The sequence below is a fragment of the Nyctibius grandis genome, chromosome 4, assembly GCF_013368605.1.
Source record: "Nyctibius grandis isolate bNycGra1 chromosome 4, bNycGra1.pri, whole genome shotgun sequence".
Lineage (NCBI taxonomy): Eukaryota > Metazoa > Chordata > Aves > Nyctibiiformes > Nyctibiidae > Nyctibius > Nyctibius grandis.
In genome coordinates this window covers 63969336-63986478 of record NC_090661.1, presented here as the reverse complement: position 1 = coordinate 63986478, position 17143 = coordinate 63969336, and the positions used below count along the sequence as shown (strand labels likewise).

The 17143-nt window shown below is 40.1% G+C and overlaps 1 protein-coding gene across 10 annotated transcripts in view; it reads left to right on the top strand.

Moving 5' to 3' along the window:
- Positions 1 to 17143, top strand: part of AKT1 (AKT serine/threonine kinase 1) — a 79569-nt gene that overhangs the window by 6871 nt on the left and 55555 nt on the right. For 9 of the 10 annotated variants that reach the window (XM_068400153.1, XM_068400150.1, XM_068400149.1 and 6 more), the window contains 2 exons: positions 358 to 534; positions 5141 to 5336. In XM_068400153.1, the coding sequence (XP_068256254.1) occupies positions 5156 to 5336 (181 nt within the window). In that variant the 5' untranslated portion in view covers positions 358 to 534; positions 5141 to 5155. The remainder of the gene's footprint in view (positions 1 to 357; positions 535 to 5140; positions 5337 to 17143) is intronic. The other variant, XM_068400156.1, reaches the window with a different exon arrangement.

The window sequence follows — 17143 nt, the reverse complement described above, 5'->3', positions numbered from 1 at the left end:
CTCAGAATTCGTTGTTGTGGAGAGTGAGATGGTGTTGGAGAGATGGAGGTCTACTGGGCAAGGTCTTGCATCCACCTCTAATCCAGGAAGCGTCTGGTGATGTTGTGAGTCTGCCCACAATCAACCTGCTCAGTGAAGAAGCAGGACTTCAGCAGACACATATTTTGGCACCTCTACCCACCAAGATATAAAAATCCTTGTGAAGAGCTAAGCCCTTGTTTTGATTTTGTAATAATAATAAAAAAAAAAAACCCAAACCAATAACCCAGCAATGAAAGCTACTCCCTGTTGTATTCCTTACTGTACATATGTGACATGCTTCAAAATGATGGTGCGCTCTTCTTTTGATCCTTTTAGAAATAGCTGAGAAGGAGAAAAACAGCAAAAAAATCCCCATCCTTTGTGTGGAGCCTTCTGCGGGAGTTCAGGAATTTCAACAGAGTGATCTTTCGGCATAAACTGTTTTTTCAAGAGACATTCCTGCCATTATGAATGAAGTAGCAATAGTGAAGGAAGGGTGGCTTCACAAACGAGGTAAGTGTCACTTCCCTCCAGGACAGTAGATTGGCTTTCTCTTGCACAGCGATGTGTCCTTTAGCAGCATATCTTCAAATAGTCTGTTATTTTCCTGTTTATCCTAATGGTAAGTGGCATATAAGGAGCGTGCGTGATGTTCTCTCAAGTTTGAGAAAACACACATATAAGGGGTTTTTTTTTTTGGGTGTGTGGATGTGTGCGTGTTCACCAAAAACTGCGTCGACTGCTTTGAAAATAAAGATAGGAATTGAAGGAGATGCTACTTAGAGTGTTAAAGGTTAAACTGCAGCAAATTATTTTGTTTTATATATAGGTCTGTAGCTTTTCTTTGTGTTAGAATGTAGAATTGTCTTCAGGTGAATCTTCATTTGAACAGTGAAAAATATGCCTGTATTTTGCGAGCAATGCTGTGCTCTTGCAGAGACTTGCTAGAGAATGTGCTGTTTTGTTTGTGTCTGAACTGCTCTTGGTACCAGTGTCCTAGATGGGAAGAACAGCCTTGAGTTTGTGCACTCTGTGCATTTCTGTTGTACCACTAATGGAATTTGATTTTTATAAAAAGTTTTTAGTCCTGACTGGGTGGCAAAACTGAAATAACATAATCACGTGTACTGTTATGCTTTTCGCATTCTTAAATGTTTTATTCCCAAAACAATGGGTTTGTTCTTTTTTTAGGGGTAGAGGGGCGTTTGTTTTCAAGTACTACAGCATTGCTCCTATAAGGTACTTGACTGACCTGTTTCTTTGTATTCTACTGTTGTTTCTTGGAAAGGAGAGAGTGGTGTTAGGTACTTTCCTTAATACCGTCATTTTTTTGGACCAAAAACAGAATCTGTGTGCTCCAGCAGTAGGGAAGCTCACATGGTTCTGCAGACTCAGGATTTTCTAAAGGATTTGCAACAGCTTGCCTGAAGGTGCAAAAGTGTAGTAAAATTATTTCTGGAAGAAAATGGAAATACTTTATCATAACCTTGATAAAGGCTGATGGTTCTTCTGCAACAATAAGAAGTTTTTAAGAATTTAGAAAACGTTGATAATCCATGTTTTAAAAGGGTAGAAACATAAATTTCTAGATATACAGCTTAGTTTAGCAAATTGTCTGAAGCTTGATGTAAAAATGTTTTGATAAAGTTTTTTGCGTTTCGTTTTGTTTTGTTTTGTTTTTTATTGTTCTGATTTATTTCAGTTAGAAATGCCTTTCCACTCTTTATCTTAAATAACTCATTTGATAATTCTGGTGTACCCAGACTACCTTGTTCTGATAAAGTATTTGAGAATTATGCTGTGTTTGGAAAAAACAGAAAAATGAAACACAGAATTATGCTTCCCATTGCATTTATGAATCTAGAAACTCTTCAAATCAAATAGATATGTTTTTAGTTTTAGATGATGTTTGTAGGCTGAGTTTTTTTTTTTTAACCATTTATTGTTACAATTCTTTCCGCACTTACCTGTAACTTTTAAAAAAAAAAAAAAAGAGTTGTGTTATTTTGAGGAGCACTGTACAAAAATCTGGGGGAGAAACATTTATTTTAAATAGTATGAAAATGGAATTTTATTGTCAGGATGATTCGGAGGCAGATGTGTCTGAAACTTTAAAACAATCATGTTGTATTTCAAGCTTGTCTGTGTTTACTCTTGAGAATTGAATTTTCATTGTTTCTAGGATTACAGTAAAACTACTTTCAAGTAAGGAGACCCCAGAGGTCCTAGTAAAAGATACCTGGATCTCCTGATCTGACTTTTTTTTTTTTTTTTAAATTACCTTAGAGAAACAGATTATTATCTCTGATGGTTTGCTGATAATATTATGATGAGATTATCTGCTGAACACATTTCCATTTCCAAGATGTTACTCTGCATGTTCTGTATATTTGAGACTGCAAATTTGTGCCCAAACACACAAACTGTTAAACGTATCTTGGCGTTTTTGGATGCCAGATTTCCTCATCTTTTTAACCTGTTCCCCAATGCCTTTTTGCCTTCTCGGTATGTGTGGTGACACCTATTTCATTCCACTTTATTGACTTTGCAACTGTTAATTTGGCATTGTCCATGTGAGGAGGGTTTTAGAAAGAAGGGCTATCTGTCCTTCTCAGCTTGCCAGCGTGTCAGCTCCGTTACTCTCTTGGTTTTTGTAGCTGTTTTGGGATCAGTTGACGTTCAGTTCTTTTGGCTGGGGGTGCATGTGGGGGGAGCTGATCCACTCGTGTGCGTGTGTTTTGTAAAGGATTTTTTTTTTTTAAATCATCTACATTTATTGCCAGACCGTATCGGTTTGCTGGCTCTGCAAGATCAAGTGCTTCAACCACAGGATGTTTCCAAAACTGATGTCTGATACAGTGAGCTTCTGAAGTTAAGGCATAAACAGTAATTACTGCAGGGAGGGACTGCTAAAGGAGAATTTTAGATATAGGAAATGTATATTGTTTGTCTTTTGTATCATTTATAAACCCAAAAATTTCACTGTGTGTGTTCTTTAAAGATCCTAAGGCTTTCCACATGCAAATATTTTAAGTAATAACTGGCTGAAATCCATATTGGGCAATGATGTTCTCTCTACCTAACGTTCCCCCGTAGCTTCGGTTGGACATGGTGTCTGTCAGTTCACGTCCTGAGCAGTTGAACAGCATGGCTCTGTGCAGTTAAACACTTGCTACATCTCACCCAGCAGTGGCTTAATTTTGGTGGTTTTAATGATTTGTGTACGTATAAATCAGGCTGCAAAGTGCTCTGGAGCCCTTCTGGATGGCAGGTGTATGTAAGCATAAAGCTGTCATTAGCAGTAGCAGGTGTTTTGGCCTGGCAGGGAAATAGCAGGGCTTTCTAGAATTGTGGGGTTGTTTTCTTCTGTCAGCGTGCTTTACATTTCTGTTTTTGTTTCCAAGATTAAAAATACAAATGGAGAAATGAAATTAAACATCGCTGCCTGGCCGAGAGCTCTTGGTAGTTCTGTCAGTCAGTCGCTTAAAGGAAGCTCTACTTCCAGTAGCGCAGATGTTTATGCAGAGGCCAGAGTCATCTCCATGACACGTCAAACCTCAACCAGGCAGAAACAGAAGAATTCATGAATGAACTTTTTTTTTCCCCTTTTCCTCACTGTCAGCCCTTGATGCTGTTACTGTAATCACAGTGAGGCGATAGACTCTTGCATGAAGACAGAAGCAGTAGTTAAAATACTGACCACTCTTCGCCTAACTGCGTGGCTGAAGTGTTCCCACGCACACGTAGAAAACGTGAAGAAACCCAGATTTGGGGTTGGTCCAGAATATGTGGTTCTTGGTTGTATTACATTGAAGGTTTGTTTAGTGGGAAAGAATGGGGAAAATGGGTCGATGCAGAGGTGCTATAATTGTGATTGAATATGAGGGGGAAAGGAGAAAATTATCTGCCCAAATTGCTGCTTGTTGAGTTCTGAGATTACTGGTTTTCTGGATGTATGTCATGAGTATCCTTAATTTTGGTTGTGTGTTGTGGAACTTTTTGGATGAGAGGTATGTCTGAGTGTATTTTATTTACTTATCCATTTTAAAGGTCTTAGTGGATTTCTTGCATCTTTCTGCTCTGGTCCCTGTTTATAAAGGTCCTTCTATTGTCTTCAGTCTTCATCCTGTTTTGTTTTGGTTTTTTTTTTAAAGTCTTTCTGCAAGGCTAACAAAGAGGGGGATTGTGCGTTTTGATACTCTGTCATCTCTGTCTTCCCTAGTATGTCCGGTTTTCTTATTAGGGCATAAACTCATATGGAAAAAGGAGTCTTTTGGAGGCAGGGAAAGAGGGGGGAGGGAAAAATGTACACTGACATTTAGAAAAGGAAATAGAAATCTTGATTTCTCACTCTGAGACTCTGAAGCAATTATAAGCAGCAGGAGAGACCTGTGTATTCGTCCATTAATATTTAGCAGTAAATATGGAGCTACTTTTTGCTTTTGTTTTTAAATAGTATATGAACACCGCACGTTAATTTTAACTGTGAAAACCAGAACGTGTCCTCCAAATATCAATTTATGTAGACTTCAGGCAGGTAAAACTGTTTGACTGGGTGGGAGTCTGGTTGCAAAGCTGATCAAAATTACTAGAGGTCCTTAAATGAGAAATTATACAAAAGGTACTTATTCCACTTATGGAAATACTACTGATTTTTTTTGTTAAAGAATTGTTTCTGTAATGAAATGGAGTGATACGGATGTCCTAATAAATAACCAGTAGTCCATGGTAATTTGTCTTCCTATAGCTTCATTGCATAAAATGAATGCAGGATCCATATGGAAAATACAAGCCAGGAATTAAACGCTGATTGTTGCTCTTTTAACTTTCTCTAGCAGAATAGCACAGACGGTGAACTTTAGCCTTGTTATTTTGAGCACAGGTTCGTACTTTCAGTGTTCTGTTAGTATGAATCAAAACAGGATCTTGCGAGGTATGACCAGAAGTTAACTTTTTTTAAGCCAGTGGGTATCTCGTGTTGCTGTTTTTCTTCACCTCTTCTTTCTTCTCTCTTTTCTGTTCTCACCATGTTCCCTACCTCTTTTTGTATACGTGTGTGTGTTTTATTTTGGGGTGTTTTTTATTTTTTTACCTTGGCTTCTGACTCCCTGGTATGTAGCAGTGCACTTTCTTGATGACCTGTGTAACCAGAACCTTTGAGGTTCAGATTAGTAGAAGGATCGTCTGGCTTTCACGGTATTTCGGAGTGGCTGTGGCACTTGATACAAAGGATCCTAAGACACACCTGAACTCTGAAGATACCAGCTATAGAGGGCACAGCTGCTTCAGAGGAAAAGCTGAGGGGAAGAGGAAAGGTAAGAAACAACATAGGGGCTGAACGGAGCGGGGAGTTTGTAACAGAGGGAAAGAAGCTGATGCTGCTTCCAGAGCTGAAGAGCTGGGTTTATAGGGAAATCTGTTGTTGCTCTTATTGGAAACAAAAGATAAGCTGTGTCAGTTTGTGGTTTTCCTTGTGTGTGTCTTTTTCAACATAAGGGGCAATAGTTTTGCAATGCTCGCTCTCGGTTGCTTTCATTTTGCTTGCCCTGTTCTGGGAAAAGGGGATTGGGGAGGAACCAGGAAATCGTCAACCAATAAATCTGACCTTGGTGGTAGGCAAGATGCTAGAGACATTAAGAAACGATGAGATCACAAAACATCTGGAGAAATATGAGCTGATAATGGCTAGTCAGCTAGACTTTTGGAGGGTAAATCTCATCTGATGGAATTATTTGTGGAGAGATCATAGAAAACAGGCTGGATCCAGTGTACTGTAAAAAGGCTGCTTTGGATGATAGGGAAGTCAGATGCTGAGATTACCTAGTACAGTGTAACTATACTGTACTACATCTTTGAAAGAGCTAGCGTAGCCTAGAGATTGCTCATCTTCCTTCCACTGAGCAGACTGCTTAAGTCTTTGACCATCTTTGTTACTTTCCAGTGTCCTTTTAGAAAAGTCTTTCTCCCAGAACATTTTTTTGTGTAGGAAAACCTGTTCTTTAGCCACAGCTTCACGTTTTTGAAGGATGAAGTCCAAATGTTTCTTTTTTCATTAAAAATTACTTCCAAAAAATCTTTATTCCAACATTTCTGCCCATGTTTTTTGCTAAATACTTTTCAGTTCTTCAGAGAAGTCATGCTAGGTTAAATGTTTTTCTCTGTTTGTAAACTGACTGTCTGGAACTTACATGCGAGTGACACCAACCACTCTCGCTTTGAATGGCAAAGAGGAAGAGCTCAGATGTTGATGCCCATGTTATTTATGTCAGTCCTGGAAGTTTGCTTTCATATTCTGTTTTATTGTACATCAGAAGCGAAACAAACTAGGTCTCAATTTTATCTCTAAAAGTCGGGTAGCGTCATAACTTACCGTTACTTGTCATTAAAAGAGATTTGAGAATGAGGGATCTAGGATGTTGCAAGCCCTGTTAAAGCGAGCCTGGGAATGCTTGATACAGTTGATCACGCAGGGACTGCCTGCATTGGCTTTGACCTTCTCTTTCATGGTTCCTTGATTTTTGAGAAGGAAAAGGTAGGCCTGTGCAAAAGAAAAAAAAAAAGTTGTCCACGTGTGGTTTTCTGTTTTTTTTTTTCTCTCAGTAGGCGTATTGAGAAGTCATCAAATTTGGATTTAGGAAGAAAGAAGTATTAAGCGAGTATGCTATTTTGAGGTAAAGAGAGCAAGACCGTAAAGCTTGCTCGTTGTTGCACAAGTGATTTTAGCCAAGGTGCTGTGCCATGCATTTTAAATTTGGCGCCTTGTCCTCAGTTGAAAATGCAGCCCCTGTGTGGATGCCAGAAGGTTCCTTCCCTTCCAGAAGTCCCTGCTGGGCTGCCCCTGCCTCAGCACCATCAGTTGCACTCCTTGCCTGTGCCCCCAGCTTCCCCTGCCTAAACTTGCTCTGTGTTAGCACTTTTAGCCCTAGGCTTTACCATCTGAAAAAGCCAGTGAGGACTTTGATGCTCTTAGGGCAGTACACGGTGACATGTAGTGTATCTCCTTTTATCCACTTTTTGTGTGACTAATAACTCTCTTAAAAAATTAGGGTTGTTGTTGGTCTCAGACTCATTCAGAAAACAAACCTTAATATGTGTTGGAAAGAGGGATTTGCTTGACTTTTGAACATTTACTTTAACGCATTTTAAAAGACAGAGCATTGTAAAAAAACAAACAACTGTCAGCCTTGTGGGGTTTTTTTCCCTTTTACATATTGAAGTAACTGATTTACTAAGAAAAAAAAATGAGTTAAATCTTGTTTTAAAAGTCATCTCTCATGGGGGGAAGACAGAGGATGGATTATTATTTTCAGATGCATTATGTTGCAGGTACAATGTGCCTCTTAAAGAGGGAACAAAAACCAGGAAACTATGTGAGGAAAGAGGAAGAAAAAGAATTGAGAAAGAATAGCACCATATTAGGTGTGAAGTAGTGTGCTTCTGTGAGAAATATTTACTGCAACTGAAAGGAGGAAATAATGGAGACTGACTTTGAGTGCAGTTGGAAAACGTGTTGTAGAACTCTGGGATTATTCTCCCATCTCTTCAAGTTGAACCAAAAATGTGAAAAAGATAGCTGGTCAAACAATATTGTGAAATTTGTCAATTTATTCAAAAGTGCATGGTCATATTTGAGGACAGCCGAGGTAAACAATCATCGCAGACTGCAGGCAATCAGTTACTGTTTTCCTGAGTCTCCTGGGTAAGGTGGGAGAACGTGTTTTGAAGTGCTGTCCAAAGCCCAGGCCTTTGGTGAACTGCATATAGGAACACTTTGGAGTCAGTGGTTCTGTGCATGACTGTAGTAGTATTTTGTGCTAACATGGAGGCTGAGCGCAGCATCTGAATCATTTACGGGGCTAAAAATCAGTCTCCTCTGCTTGTGCTTTACTAGTGTACTCGTAACGAAGACCACAGAACATGCACGCCAGAGAAGTGGGTTTTGTGTTGATTGTGAACCACGGCTTTCATAGGAGGTACCTGTTCTGGGAGGGAGCTACAGTCTTAGAATGGTTTGGGTTGGAAGAGACCTTTAAAGATCATCTAGTCAACCCCCCTTGCCTTGTGCAGGGACATCTTCATAGGAGATAACTGTTCTGGGAGGGAGCTACAGTCTTAGAATGGTTTGGGTTGGAAGAGACCTTTAAAGAACACCTAGTCAACCCCCCTTGCCTTGCGCAGGGACATCTTTCTCTAGACCAGGTTGCTCAAAGCCCCATCCAACCTGACCGTGAACACTTCCAATGATAGGGAATCCATAATTTCTCTAGGCAACCTCTTCGAGTGTCTCACCACCCTTATAGTAAATACTTATTTCTTTTTATATGTGTAGTCTAAATCTACTCTCCTATAGTTTAAAACTGTTACCCCTTGTCCTGTCACTATAGGCGCTGGTAAAAAGCCTCTCTCAGTTGTTCCTATAAGCCCCTGTTACGTATTGAAAGGCCGCAGTAATAAGGTCTCCCCGGAGCCTTCTCTTCTCCAGGCTGAACAGCCTTTCTTCATAGGAGAGGTGTTCAAGACAAGTGTTATTATGCTGATATGAAACTCCTAACTCATGAGGCTGACACTGGTGTTACTTGAGCAGACTTCAGGTGCTGATGGAGGTCAGGGCTGCTAATTCTCAAATTTTAAGTGCAGCCCTTATGTTTGTGGTGGCTTTATAAATCAGTTCCCACCTGTAGAAGTCACAAGATTTTGTAAGTTTTGTCCTTTTTTCTTTCTGAAGCAGAGGAGCTTGCTAATCCTCATGGTGTAGAGAAAAACTGGAAAACATAACCTGAGTGCCTTCTTCGCAGTTCCAATTAAGGAGAAGAAGAAGGGCTATTTAATTACTTTTAATGAAAAATCTCAAAAAATAGAGGATTTAAAATAATTTATAATGTGTGTGTTTATTTTTCTGAACTCTTAGCCTTAGCAGTATACCCTACTGTTTCTGCAGCTGTGTCAAAGGATTTGGGGATCAAGAAATGCATCCTGATTACACTTCACAAAGCAAGTGATATGAAAGAAAAACTTTCTCATTTTCTGCAAGAGGCTCGACAAGTCAAATGGCTAATAGAAAGATACAAATGAAACTGTATTTTGACCTGCTTTTTTATCCCATCAAACTCCAGTTAAACTAGATCTCTAGATTTAAGAGAAAAAAATACCTATTGAAAAATTTTTGCTGTGTGTTTCCATATGAGCCTTTGTACATGCCATATTACAGCTGCCAACATAATGCCGTCTTGTTGAGAATGGTGTAGTTACACTGATGTGGAGAATACTTGCACTAAGTAGGGTTTATGCCCTGAAATACAAGGGTATACACTATTTTGTATATTCTTGCCATTATGCCTAAGTTGGAGCTTCGCAGCTGGAGTATCAGTAAAAAGTTCCAGCCTTCAACAAACCTGTGAAGCAGTTCAAAATCTATTGTCAGGCCTCTTTGTAGCTGCATCGTGGCAATACTATGCTTTATTTGCTGGTTGCTTTTCAGGGGCTTCCAGGCATGGATTGTCTGGACTGGTGTTTTTTTTGTCTATCCTACATACCCCTGCGCCTGTCTGTGGTCTGTAAACCTTCTATAAATAGCAGTCAGTTAACTAAATGAAAGTGTTTTCTCTGTAATGCAGATTTTTGAGGGTTTTGGCTTTTTTTTTTTTTTTTAAATTTTTAACTTCCGATCATGCAATCTCTTTCCCCTCCTATCCTCTTTAAGCAGAAATGAAATTTTGGGAATACCAAAAGAAGAGAAGGCATTTATTTCTTAATTCAAGACTTGACTTAGATGTGTAGTTGCATAGGTTTAGCTATATTGTATGTTTATTATTCTACTTCAAGTTTATGCATGGAGCAGACTAGAATCCAGTTGTGATAATCTATGGTGACAGTTCTGGTTGTGGGGCTTGGAAGTAGTTTTATAGGTGGAAATTGATTTCTGGACATAGGATATGAATCCTTTGCCACTACAAATTCAGTAATCACGTCGTTCCTCTGATAAGCATTCTTTGTGCTGCTCTGGCAGTGGCTTGAGAAGACCATGCTTCAGATTGGGAGGTTAAACAGCACTAATCATCATGGCTTTTTCTTCAGTAATTTTTTAAAAAAAGAAATCTTGCCTTTTCATGGAGTTCTTAATAGAAAAATGGTTTCACCGCTTTAATGCGGCCTTTGGTGATATGTTTCAGCCAGTGAAGGAGCAGGATAGCAGTTGACTTTTTCAGCTTGAAATTTTCTTTGCATCAGAGATCATTGTAGTTCGAGGTCTTATTTTCTGGTACAGATACATTTTTGCTATAGCACGAACATTTGAAGGTGTATAGCTGATGTATCTCTTGGTGTGGAAGCTGAAGTTGCCTTGTTACTTGCATGATAGAAAGAGTATTTATTCTAAATAAGAATTATGGAAAAATTACTTTTTCATACATGGAAAACCACTGCAAACTTGCCAGCAACAGCCTTCAGCTGACTTGCAGAGATATTGCCTATTGAACACTATTGTGACAGCTTGTTTCTGTCGTTTTTGCTGAAGTTTAGCCTGTAAAGTCAAGAATCTTGATCCGAGAGATGGAGAGATAGTTAAATTACATCATCATGGAAGAATACCAGCATACTTCGCTTTAAAGCCATTCAAGACTACATTGGCACCCCTTTGTTATACAGTGTAGCTGAAAACGAACTGCAGCAGTAATGAACCAATCCATCTAAATCACAGCAGCTGAACAACTGACTGTTCTATCTCGAAATGCAAATGCCTTGTACAGAATGGATTTAATTGTAAATGTTTGCTTAGTAGGGAATATGAGCCTTTTAGTTTGCGACAATAATTGTGAATACAAAGACCCACAAAATTTTAGGGTTTACATAGCTTGTTCCTGTTCTCATAACAATATTTCAAAGTCAGTTTTTTAAAATGTACCATTTGGCTCTTTTCTAGCCAGTGAGTAGGACTCTAAATGTCCAATCTCTAAGGGGTGTTTCAAAAACTGAAAGATAAATTTAGCTTTATGTATTTAGATCAGGCAGGATTTTCTGTTGTATTTCTTTGAAATCTATGTTAGGGTCTTTATATGGTTTCAGATAATAAGAGGAAAAAGTGCTGACTTTCAGAGCTTGGATTTATTTTTGCAGTGCAGAAATGTGAGTGTAACTTAGAGTATTAGCATCTTCTTTGAGTTTCTAGTAAGGTGCCTCTCAAACAATTAAAAGGTTACTGTTAGGAATTTCTATTCTAGTAAAAAAACCCAACCAAACAAAAAAAACCTCTCCGTATTAAAATCTTCATTCTTTGTTAAATTCTTGAAACCTGACTGCTGAATGCAACTCATGAGGATGAATCTCTGTCACCAATTTGAATAAATTAAAATAAAATAGCATTGCCATTTTATGGCAAGGAAAGGAAAAAGCTTTCAGAGCTTCACTAGTAAAAAGAGAGAAAGCAGAAATACCTGCCTCCAGGCTGTTCCTAGGTACCTTTGTGTGTAAGGAAAGACAGGTAAAACTACGAAACACACACATGCACAAGAAGTGTGCATGTTTATGCTTCTGTTGGCATTTTGTGTGTTCTTTAATAGCCTTCACATGTGGATTAGTCCTGAAAAAAAAGGCAACCAAGCCCCCTGAAGAATAGGCCTTTGTGACACTGGAGAAGTTTACTGCGCCAAAGTTATGGTAAGAATTTGTAAATTTTGGCTGCTGGAGTACTTCCTTCCCCTGCTATGTTTTTAATGTTGGAAGCTTGTAAGGGTGGAATAGAGGGTGTTTTTTGGTTTGTGTGTGTGGTTTTTTTTTTTTTAAATTGACAATGCAAACATTCATTTCACAAACTAAACCGCCCGTTCACATGACGCTGCTGGCTGTATATAAACACCCTGTTGATCTTGTTCTGCAGAAGTCTTCGTTGGGCTTCCTGAGTCATACAGAAATGCTCCTCTGCTCTTTTTGGGGCTGTGCTGTGGACTTAGGTTGTATCTGCTCAGATTTAGTTTGCCAAATTAATGTCCCTGAAAAAAATGTTTTTACTTGGAACAGGGCCCTCAAAGCTGAGTTGTTTTTCTATGTCTCTTTTTCTCTGTGTGTTTAAAATATTTCATTCTGCTATCTTGGGAATGGTTTTTGTTTTGCCTGTATTCCTCAGATAAAGCTGAACCTGTCGGAGAGATATTTAGCGTTTCTTAGTTGCAAAACCATCTTCCACTTACATACAATGTTGTTTCTTCTCACTGATCTTATGTTGAATGTTTTAGTTTGTGGGGAGGCAAAGTAGCTTGGGATGAGAGAGCCCTGCAGAGCACAGAGGGCTGAGAGGACGCCGGTGGCTGCACTGCCAGGTGAGCCTTCCTGGCGGGCTGGGACACGGGGACGAGCTGTGCAACACAGTTGACTTCACAGGGGTTTTCTGGAGGAACCAAGGGCAGAATTCAAGTCCAAGGCTAGACTGTCATGGTGACAAAATATTTAGAAAACATTTTCTTGCTTGAAACAAAAGCTTGGATTGTGCAACACGAAGTACCGTCCCAGTGTAATAAACGACGTTGTGTATTTTTAAACGGTTCTGTGTGTTCCCTGACTGTCGGCTCTTGCCAGATTCAGCATGTTCAGGTAAAACGAGGCATTTTTCCTCTGGACTGTTGCCTTTACAAGCTGGGTTAATTCTCTCCCTTTGCACGGTGGGGTTGCAAAGATGTAGCAGCCAAATGTAGCCTTACGTTTTGAACATAGTGGACAGCCCTGTCAGAGACAGATGCAATGGAGCAGCTTCTTCTCTTCAGCTGTGGTGGCTCAGCTGCTTTAAGAGCAGTTGCTTAAAACTTACACCTTGTCGTTGGCATAGACTGATCTGCTTCCGAGTGAGCTCTAGGACTAGGCTTGGTGATTGCTTTTATTGGGTTAGAACATGCTGTTCTTGCTGCAGTAGGAACCTTTTGTACTGCAGGTGTTTCATCCTTCCATAATAACTGCTATAACTTTTATTTTTTGAATGCCTGAGGTTTTGAGATGCCCTAGCCTTACTGATGCCTACCCTCTGACTTGAAAGGAAGCCAGAGGTCTGAAGTGGCTGTAGTAGATTGTTCATCAGGGATAATATAAAATGATTTTAAGATGAGCAAACCTGTGACAACTGAGTGAAGACTACTAGCCAGCCGTATGCAATTCAGTTCAGCATAACTGCGCCATTTAGAGTTAATGCATTTTTTCCCAGTCTAGTCTGTCTTCCTGGGTAATATCAGTGGTAATTTTGGAGAAGAGCATGATTTCACATGTATACTGCCTTCTCTGCTTAGAGCAGCAGGTGGCCAGATTTCTTTCTGAAATAATGGCTTGTCTCGGCTCTACAGCAACTGTAACCAGATTGTCTGCAGAGGCTGTATTTTTTGATCTTCAAAGAAGTTGGTGTTTTCAAAGTTGCAGTAGTTGTTGGAGTATACTGTTATTCATGAAAATGGAAAACAAAAGCAAAACATGGAGTGGGGGGAATATACTTTTCTAAGGTTTGCATCATCTTGCATCTTTGTATGCTTGGCATGTATCCTTGTCCCATTCAGGGTGCTGCTCTGAACAGGGCAGAGCTCGTTCTTTGGGCTGCTGCTTTGTTACTGTCTACTAGTTCCTCTGTTGCATTGAGCTGCGAAACCAGCTGCTTTTGCTTTTCATACCTATTTTTACCATCTCTAATTTGCTATTAAGATGTTAACTTCTGCCTCCAGTTAGCCTAGCGCGTCTCTATACTGAGACTACAACGTGGGGGCAAGCAACCACTTCTGTGCTTTCTCTTGTGCTACCCTTTCACGCTTGGGAACTGGTCCCTGTAAACAGCTGCAGTGCTGCTTTATTATCCTCTTTAAAAGCTCTCGCTCCTTGTGTGGCTTATAAAAGGCCTTGACGAACTTGCAGGGCATGTGTACTGAGACTGCTGTTCACTGTGATGCCCAGTATTGGTCCCCCTTTTTTTTTTTTTTGTGACTGTCTGTCTGTCCTTCCATGGTCCCTGTCCTATGGCAGTAAACTGCAGAACAGGGACTGTCTCGTGGATTTATTTGTGCAGCAGGTGGCTTGGCTGCAGATGTGTACCTGAAGTTGCAGTGTACTTCAGTAATACAAATCATTATGGTATAGAAAGCTCGATCTAAAATAGGAAAGAAAGAAAAAAAAAAAAGATAGATCAGATTTACTGTGATTAGTTTTGTGCATTTTTAAGGGGTTTTTTGGGTGTTTTTTTGTGCATAGTTTGGATTTTTTGGGTTTTTTTTTGTGTGTTAATCCTCTGACAGATTACTGGCAGGAATGTGCAAGAATCAGTATACATGAAGATTTCTTCCCACTTTAGGGAATCCTCCTCCCTACAGCCAGAGGAAAGCTTTCTTCTCAGCAGCAGCAGCTCCAGTCTACTAGGGACAGACCACTTCAGAACAGCTCTTGTTGGTGTCTTGGAGAGGTTTGTTTGCTCCCTTGCCTAGACTGGGTGTGCTTATGGCAAAACCTCATGTTTCTGGAGACTTTTCTCTTTTCAGGCACCATTTTAGAAGCGGAATGACACACAACAGGATGTGTGGTTGTAGATACACGTTCACGCTTTGGAGGCCGTGCGTACCTTTTTGACAGTCCTGTGCTATTTCTCTCACGATTCATGTGGTGAAATAAAACACAGAGGAACACAGAATTAATTTCTCCTTTTTATGCCTGGTACACACAGAGAATATATATTGATATTAGTCTTTCTGCTGACTCTTACAATCCTCAAACCAGTTACTGGAGGCAGGGAGATTAAAATGAGGGGAAATGGCCAAGCAGACTTGAGGTTTTTGTTGTCAAATTTGATTTGAAAGTTGCAGTTTGAGAAAGTTGCATTCATTCTGGTTTTTGCCTTTATATTTTTATAGTTCTCCTGAATTATCTATGTGTACTATTAGCATTAGGATTTCTTTTGTAGCGTTTTGAATGGCTCTGCTTTGAGTGGACCAGATCGCCTCTAATGGCTCCTTTCAACGTAAAGTATTCTGTGATTCTTGACCAGTTTGATATTGGGAATCTCATGCAAAGCCCAGCCTGATTTTGAAGGAGAATAACAACCCCATTTGTAGAGGTGTTTGGTTTTAGTTTTGATATTCCTTGTGATGGCTGTCAAACAGAAAATAAATAGCAGTTCCTCGGTTGTCGACAGGCCTGTTCATTTTTCAGTGTTGGCTGGTCTGTTCTAATACAGAAGTTGGGATTTTTCAAGGAAAAGGTTCAAATCATGGAATAATAAACAAACCTCGCTAAGTTACTGTTTGTTGTTAGTGTTGTGGGTCTGTGCTTTGGAACCAAAAGTTGCTTTTTGCTTTAATTACTAGAATGTTTGGTTTACTAAGATTGCTATGTAGTTGTGAAGCTGCTGGGAGTTTTGCTTTCGTTTGTTTGTTTGGTTGGTTATTGTTGCTGTGAGGCTCGCTGTCAGAAAGTATAAATGTTTCTAACCTCATCCCAGCGGCTCTCCTTCACCCTTTTGTAGTCCTGGTGTAAAAGAAGGGGGAAAAATAGGGGTAGCAGGATGTGTGATGGGGCTGGTTCTGTTCTTTCTGGTTCTCTCCTAGCAAGGCTTCAGGTATTTTATGTCACTGATGGAAGTTAAATTAGGTGCCTTGAAGGTCACCTTCAGCAATAGCTGGTTGGCTGCAGCTCCTTTAGATTCTGACCATGGCAGAGGAGGTGTGCCCTAGACTCACATTGTGTTGCTGGTTGTTGAAGTTTACAGCAACAGCTTATTATAAAAGTAGAGGCCTGGGCCGTAAGGTCCAGCTTCTCAGCAGAGATTGACAGAACAGTCTACTGATAGCAGAGGTGGCCTGGAAGCCGCGCATGGCTGATCTGGTGCCCTCAGATAGCACTAACACACAAACTTCTTCCTTTCTCCCAGTCAGAATAGTGACCGTGTCCCTCATCAAGGTCTGTTCGTGATGGCATAGTAGCAGTCTGTCATCCTTTGGCCATTATGATGAGCGGCCACCTTTTGGAGTCAGACTCAATAAATCAGGTGATCCATAGGGTGATGGATCACTGCTGTTTGTAGCAGGGTAATAGTCACCTCAAACAGTTGACATTAAATGCTGCTTTGTGAATGCCCTTAAGTTGTAGAAGCTTGTTTCACAACTGGTGCTCTGGATGGCTGCAACTGGAGTCCCAAAGGACAGAGTAAATTTTGGACCTGAAGTGCCATTTTACTCAAAAAAGAGAGCCTTTGAGGGCAGGGTTGAAGTCTTGCTCAGCCAGAAATGGGAAACCGTGAGCAGTCTCTAGCCTCTGGAACTCGTCTCTCTGAGACAAGATTGTTGTGTGAAGTCTGGAGCCAGGGACCCCATATGAAGCTACATCAGATCTGCCTTTAGATCTGTGTCTGAAACGAGATAGCTGTAGTCCCAAAGGGATTGTTTTTGTTTCTTACTGCTTTATAACCTCAAATGTCCAGAACATGGAGCTTCTTGAAGGGTACATGTCTAATACCAGCCTCCTATTAAACCTTTCACTAATTATTTTAAAATTGTACTTATGACTTGCCATGGATTTTTTTTTTTATTTTTCTACTTTGAAAACATGATACGTCTTCCTTCCTTTTCCCACAATACCAGGATAGTGCTGACTGTTTTGGAAATTGTTTTCTTTGTTCGGATTTGGACTTTTGAATGCAAACAATGCCTGCATCTGATACCCTCTTCCATTTTTGCTGGGCTGGAAATGCTGTTAATAAAAGGTGTATAGGCATTCCCCATTTCTTGTTGCCCAGGGGAGATAGGTAGGTAGATCAAACTGAAGGCAGAGCATCTAGAAGCTGAAGAGGTGGCTGGTGTATTAGAGTACTGTCCTGGAACTGAGAATCGAAGCCAGTCTTCCCCTGCTCTGCCACAAACTTCCTCCTATATGATCATCTCGGATAAGGTTATTTTTATTTCTCTGTGCCCCAGTTCCCTATCTGTAAAATGGTGATAACAGCACTTCCCTACTTCACAGGGATGTTGTGAGGACAAATGCAGCTCAGGCTGTGGGGCTCTTGGATACTGTGGTAACTGGGGGCACAGATGGAAGAAGGGAAATGTTCCGCATAAAAGCTTTCTGTTCTTTTAAGCCCAGCAGTAGGTTACAGTACTAATGTGAGTGTGGTTTCCAC